This window comes from Andrographis paniculata, unplaced genomic scaffold, assembly GCF_009805555.1.
Source record: "Andrographis paniculata isolate CXL003 unplaced genomic scaffold, ASM980555v1 Contig52END, whole genome shotgun sequence".
NCBI classification, from domain to species: Eukaryota; Viridiplantae; Streptophyta; class Magnoliopsida; order Lamiales; family Acanthaceae; genus Andrographis; species Andrographis paniculata.
The window spans coordinates 4,973,583-4,979,969 of NW_026137587.1; the positions used below are offsets into that span (position 1 = coordinate 4,973,583).

Consider the following 6,387-nt stretch of genomic DNA (forward strand, 5'->3'; position numbering starts at 1 on the left):
TTCATTAGGATTTTAAAATCCAAATCCCATAGAATCCCACCAAATCCACGAACCAATCAGCTCCTAAGTAGGTATTTTTTTCACGAAGTTTAAGATATATTAGTATTATACTGATATTTAGTATGAATAAAATAAAGATAACTAAAATAATATTGTGTGATATAAAGGTAATGATTTGCGTAATATACTCCGATATTTATAATGTTAGATAGATAATACATGAAAAAGAAATACTAAAATTGCATTTCGTTTTCTACCCAGACAGTTATTCATATAGCTTTAGATATATTTTTGTTCCTCTTTTTGGCCCATTTGTACGACGATCTTTCGAATATGATAACAAACTTATCAAACAAACGAGATTGAACACTGTCTTGCCACATGATCATTTGGTTTTTGGAACTTTGAATTTGAATACCAGAGATAATAACATGAACCTATATATTTATAATTTGATTTGTGCATATATACATACTATTTTGTTCTTTTTTTAAAAAAAATAAAAATAAAATTATAGATTATATTCTCAAATAAATTAAATAGAAAACTGTTTGAAAGTTTCAAGATGTCTCTTCTAATTCAGTTAATAACAAGAATTTAATCTAATTTGGATTTCAATTCAATAAAATTATATATTATGGTTCATTCGGGCACGACTAGCAATGGTTTCGCAGCACAGCTAATTCATCTACGAAGATAATTAGATTGGCAAATTAATTACTCAAATTGCTCTTCTGTCTAAAAAATAAACCATATTTCTCTATTCCATACAAATAATGTGTATACATATACCAGTGTGCATGTATATACATTATGTGCGTAAGGATAGGGATTGTTAATGGGACAGAAGATCCGATCGGCTTAAATTGTTAATCTAAAGACAATATATGATATAAGAACATTAATTGCAAAGACAATTAAACTACTACGATAATGCATGTAGTAACATTTAACATTTCTGGATCTGTCTGTCTGTCTATCAATTCTAAAATAAGAGAAAACTCACTCATGAACTGAAATCATCTTCATCCTCGAAGCTCAAGTTCAATGTCTGCAACTTGAATCCTGATCCTTGCATAATCTCTACCAGATTGGAGGCCACCCCTGTTGCTTGAACTGTTGTTTGCTTCGTTAACTGCCACAAATTAGAGAATCATAATAATACCAAATCAAAACAACCTTCACGATGTGCTGTGCTGTGGTGTTCAGTTTAATTTGAATTATCAATACCTAGCTCAAACATATCTGATTTGAATTATATATGATGTATTTATGAAATAGGATCGATCATCCAAGATGGAAAAAAAATAGTAAGTGATGATGAGTAATAACCTCTACGCTCGCGATTCCTTCCTGAACTTGCACTTTCAGATCTGTTATGCCTTCTACTGCCTGCAAATTAGCATACAAATCAAATCAACACAACATGCCTAACAATTCGTGGATCGGAGCATTCTTTAAGTTTTTATCAACAATTGACCAGAATCTGTAAACTAGTTGCGAGCATTGCCAGTAATCAAGGACAATTACATATATACATATATCTGTACGTGTATATATATATAGGGAGAAGGAGAAGGAGACGGAGACCTCCAAAGCCGTGGAAACAGCAGGAATAGCAGAGTCAGGCATAGTTCCTTCAGCCTGCGTGATTTCATGGCAGAAACTCATTCAGGCAATTCATCGAACACTTACACGACAAAAACAATGAAAGAGCAAAAAAATCTCAACCGCGCACCTGGAAAACCATCGTGAGGATGTCAGAAGGAGACACTGAGACGGAGACGGTCTGCTCCGCTTCCGCCTCCGCCTCAGTCGGCGGCGACGGTGAAGATTCTTCTTCTTCAGAGACAAGGTCTACTTCGCCCTCAGAAACCGCCCTCAATTGGGACAAAAAACATCGGCCATCAAATCTCACCTTAGATTCGGAGTGCGAAATTGGCGAAAACCTAATGCTGGTGGTAAACTCAGCACGACGGAATCGAAGTGGAATAGATGAAGAATGAGAAGAGGGAAGAAGAACAAAAGGAGAATGAGGTCTAGAAATTAACAGTCCAGTCGACAAAGCCATTGTTGTTCCAGCTCAATTGAACTCGTCGCTCTATTTGAAGCTAATGTTTGTTATCCTCAGCCAGCAACATTCAAATGAACTCCCGGAGTCCGACTCCAGGTACAAATATCATCTGCGGACTCGGAGTCCCGGGATCTGCCAATAATTGGTTCCGCGATCATATCGAAAACCCCTTTTTAATTTCTAAATAGAAAACACGCTTTCTATGTCGCGTTTCAACAAACACGCTTTCTTCGTCAATAAACTCGGGTGTGTTTGTTTGGGGGGTTTTGGATTTTGAGTTTAGATTTAAATAATAAAAATTTTGAATTAGAATAATTCTACGAGGGATATAAATAGATGTTGATTTGATATTTTAAATGTAAAATTAATTTTTAGTATAATATAAAAAATAAAAAATAAATATTTAATCTAATATTTTTTTTAAAAACAATGAAATGAATAGTATATTTAAAATTCAATACCCGTACAAACCACGTACAATAAAAAGAAACATCATTTAAGGCCTAAGCACGAACTCTTTTCTAATTAAAGTAAATGTGAACCCTGCCTTTCAGGCCAAGCACAAAACTCCAACAGAACACCCTTTTCATCCAATCCTTCAGATCAAATGTTCAAATCTCAGATTTCCAATTTCTCAATCAACAAATTTCATAACACCTTTCTTAAACTAAATCCAACAGATGAAAAAAAAAATCCTAGAAAACGAATCCCTCCAATGAAAGCAACCGCAACACGGCCGTGTTCCTCCACAATGTTGATGCAATTGTGTTCCAACAAATTTCCAACTCCAACTTTTCATCCATCAAGATTGCATCTTTACATAGTTCTAGTCATCAATTAAAACAACAATTCTGTTCTATCCAATACCCATATATGGGAATGGCTTGTTGTGTTTCCCCGGGGAGTCTATCATCAACGCAGCCATCCGATCACCTCCGCAACGACGACACGTTAACGCAGAGCTCGGTGATGAGCACGTATCGAATACATATCGCCGGTCATTGGCACAATGTGACTGTATTGTGGAGCAAGAACATCATGGCATACTCTCTAAGCATGTACATAGAAAGCATGAAGAACAATTGGGTGTACACGTGCAAAATCGCGCTTCGATCGTGGAACTTTTGGGGCAAGAAAGGATACAAGAGGTTCGAGGTAGACGAGAATCCATTAGATGTGTATTGGGATTTCAGATCAGCCAAATTAACGACTAGTCCGGAGCCCACCTCAGATTTCTACGTCGCATTAGTATCTAAAGAAGAAATCGTGCTTTATTTAGGCGACGACAATAAAAAGGCGTACAAGAGGTCGAAAGCGCGCCCTTCGCTTCTAGAAGCCGTGATGGTTTGTAAGAAAGAGCATGTTTATGGTAAGAAATCGTTCTCCACGAGGGCGAAGCTGGACCAGAGGAGGGAGTGCGATATTTTCGTGGAGTGCTCAACGACAGGGCCGGGAGATCCCGAGATGTGGATAAGGGTAGACGGGGTTGTTTTAATACACATTGTTAATCTGCAATGGAAGTTCAGAGGCAATCAGACAGTGGTAGTCGACAAGCAGCCGGTCCAGGTGTTTTGGGACGTGCATGCGTGGCTGTTCTGCAGCCCCGGCTCGGACCACGGGTTGTTCATCTTTAAGACCGGCGTGCAAGAACCGGACAGGGATGAGGCAGAGGATGAGACGCGGAGCGACGACGGCGAAAGCAAGTACTACTCTGTACAGAGCTCTTCAATGGCCTCACAGTTCTGTCTTTTTCTATATGCATGGAAGACTGAGGGATGATAGATACACAGTATGGATGGATTTTCATTACATTATCGAATTTGGACAGAAGTGATCCTTACAAGATTGAGCACATCCTTGTCTTCTTGAGGGCTTGTTTTGTTTTAGAAATGTTGGATTAATGAGGTTTTTGGATTAAGAATCTTGACAGGGAATGATATGCACGTGCAACTGCAAAAAAATGGGGTCTCAAAAATGCCAAAAAAGAAGAATAAAGCATGTGGTTAGCATTAGGAAGATGGAGTGAGTTTCAAGGGCCACGCCTTGGATTGAATCAAGGGGACAGTCACTGATAATATGCACCACTATTAAGAGAATGTTTTCTTCTTACATACATTATTATATACATATTATTGTTACATCTCCCAAGAAAATGACTTTTAGCCTTAACCACAAAAATGGCTTCTTCATTTTGAAGGTCATGATTATACTCATGATTAAAAGTAGTAATGATGGTTTCATAATTATGTGAAAAACTTTTGGTAAAAATGCCATCTTGAACTGATCTAATGATGATGAGTATGATTGCAAAGAAAAAAGTTTTGGTAACAAACCCTAAAAAGTTAAATGAAAACACTAATGGGAAATTAAATCTGAAAATTAATAATATTTCACACCTCCTCAGGTGAGGGATTTGGTGACAGGATTCTGAGTCTGGATTGAGAACTGATGAGGCATTGCAGCAGCGGCAGCAAATGCATAGTTCAGAAATGGTGAAGAGAATCCAAGATTTGGATTTCCATGTAAAGAAGATGAAGATGAAGACAGTCCTGCTGCTGCTGCTGCTGCTGTAGTGTGATCAATTTTATGTCCTAAAGCTTCGAGTGCATTCACTTGTGACCTGAGGAACTTCAGGTAGTTCGCGGCCTCGTCGAGCATCGACGCCGTGTCCATTTTCGTGCCGCCGGGGACGAGCTTCTGGAGGACCCGGATCCGCTCGCTGATCCTCTCGCGCCGCTGCCGCGCTGCCACCGTCTGAGGGTCGTTCGAGATCCGAACATTTTTCCGTTTCGGTTTCTCGACGGTCTCGGCGCCGAAATTGATTGGCCGGAAGGCGGCGGCGCGGTAGATCATCTCTTTCATTTGTGCTATTGCCTCCGCATTCGGCTCGTCGTTTCCGCCGCTGCCGCCCGACGAGGCGGAGGAACTTCCGGCGCCAGCGACGCCCTGCTGGAAACTGATGTTGGATGAGGATGGTGTAATGAATTGCTGCTTGTCCTGTTTTGGCCTCTTGAAGTTGAAGCTCCCTGGAAGAGTTTCTGATCTTTTTCTTTTCGGGGGATTCGGGTTTTGATCGGCGGTTTTGACGGTGGCCGGCGGCCTGGATTGAGGATTCAGGCCTGGATTGGCCCCGCCGGCGGCGGGGAAGGCATTTTCCGGCGGGGGTGGATCTGGTTTGACGGGGGTGAAGTTCCAGAGGCCATTGCAGTCGGAGAAGATCATGGAAATGCCGTCGTCATCGTCAAGAGACGTCGACAGGGTGTCATCGGCGGGGCTGTCGGATCCCGACAAGAGACAATCGAGGGAGCCTGTTTGCAGGAGGCCCCCGGAGATTCCGTGATCAAGAATCAGGGCATTCCCTGGATTGTAAGAAATGGCTTCTTCTTCTTCTCCCCCCCACGTTGTAAGAGCTTCTGATCTTGGAAATGTCATTTCTGCCCTGGTAAGAACATTCAGGCAGTCTTCGAATCCTTCCTGATGCAGATTGATCCAATCCAGACCGTCCATTTTTCGCCCTGGAATCATACACAATCAATCAATCAATAAGATCGAACAACAGATTCGGTGCAGTACCTGGAAATTTAAGAAGAAGAAGGAACTGCAGGGAACCGCACCGTGGAGGAACCGGAGAGAGGGGTTTTGTTTCTAAATCCTTAGTTACTTGCAGCAGCAGAAAACCTTCTTTAATGGCGAAACCGATAACCCTAAGAAGAAAAAAAACAGGGGATAGCAAACGTCAGAATTTTTGGCTGCCGAAATTTTGTCCGAATCTCGAAAATCGAGATACAGAAAGCAGAAATTCATGTAACTGCCTTCATTACCTTGCAAGAAAAAGGGCCAAAAATAAAACCAAAAGTCAGTGAAATACACAAAGGCAAGAAGAGATGATGACGATGATGACGAACAATACAGTCTTGTTCTTCTTCTTCTTCTTGAAATGGAATTGATTCTATCACCTTATGACATATACATACATATATATATATATATTCAAGAAATAATAACAGATGTGCAATATTGGGTGCAAGGCATGCTTATATAGAATGAAACTAAAAGAGGGTTCCTATTTTAATACTAGTACTATATTCTACACACACAGAGATGGGTATAGATACAGATGTGTGTATGTATATGCGGAGAAAAGATTTTGACAGCTGACAGAAGATGCAAATTGGGTTGAAAAGATAAGGGATTGTGGTCAGTTTGGTGGGGCTGTAAGTAACAAACAAGTGAAGTGAATATTAAAATTGAAATTAATAAATTTTTAATTTGATGGAGATTAATTAATTTTTATTTTATGAATAATTAATGGG

General features: G+C 40.0%; 3 protein-coding genes across 3 annotated transcripts; 1 reads left to right on the plus strand and 2 right to left on the minus strand.

Annotated features, from left to right (window-relative positions):
• Nucleotides 1–888: 888 nt before the first annotated feature.
• On the minus strand, nt 889–2,097 carry LOC127254173 (uncharacterized). Its single transcript, XM_051279120.1, has 4 exons — nt 1,739–2,097; nt 1,591–1,644; nt 1,333–1,392; nt 889–1,135 (listed from the first exon to the last, which is right to left on the minus strand). Exons 1-4 carry the CDS (start codon nt 2,069–2,071, stop codon nt 1,007–1,009), a joined length of 576 nt encoding a protein of 191 aa, XP_051135077.1. The 5' UTR covers nt 2,072–2,097; the 3' UTR covers nt 889–1,006.
• A 524-nt stretch (nt 2,098–2,621) lies between these two features.
• Nucleotides 2,622–4,057, plus strand: LOC127254989 (uncharacterized). Its single transcript, XM_051280389.1, has one exon. The coding sequence runs from the start codon at nt 2,948–2,950 to the stop codon at nt 3,851–3,853; it is 906 nt and encodes a 301-aa protein (XP_051136346.1). The 5' UTR covers nt 2,622–2,947; the 3' UTR covers nt 3,854–4,057.
• A 298-nt stretch (nt 4,058–4,355) lies between these two features.
• LOC127254988 (transcription factor bHLH87) lies at nt 4,356–6,082 on the minus strand. Its single transcript, XM_051280388.1, has 3 exons — nt 5,896–6,082; nt 5,689–5,778; nt 4,356–5,589 (listed from the first exon to the last, which is right to left on the minus strand). Exon 3 carries the CDS (start codon nt 5,579–5,581, stop codon nt 4,475–4,477), a length of 1,107 nt encoding a protein of 368 aa, XP_051136345.1. The 5' UTR covers nt 5,582–5,589; nt 5,689–5,778; nt 5,896–6,082; the 3' UTR covers nt 4,356–4,474.
• Between the last annotated feature and the right edge of the window lie 305 nt (nt 6,083–6,387).

Excerpts from the sequence above, each read along its gene's own strand:
- LOC127254173 (XM_051279120.1), bottom strand. The coding sequence starts at position 2,071 with ATGGCTTTGTCGACTGGACTGTTAATTTCTAGACCTCATTCTCCTTTT. Across the intron at positions 1,393-1,590 it reads CTGTTTCCACGGCTTTGGAG|GCAGTAGAAGGCATAACAGA; the intron begins GTCTCCGTCTCC and ends GCTAATTTGCAG. Across the intron at positions 1,136-1,332 it reads AAGGAATCGCGAGCGTAGAG|TTAACGAAGCAAACAACAGT; the intron begins GTTATTACTCAT and ends AATTTGTGGCAG.
- LOC127254989 (XM_051280389.1), top strand. The coding sequence starts at position 2,948 with ATGGGAATGGCTTGTTGTGTTTCCCCGGGGAGTCTATCATCAACGCAG.
- LOC127254988 (XM_051280388.1), bottom strand. The coding sequence starts at position 5,581 with ATGGACGGTCTGGATTGGATCAATCTGCATCAGGAAGGATTCGAAGAC.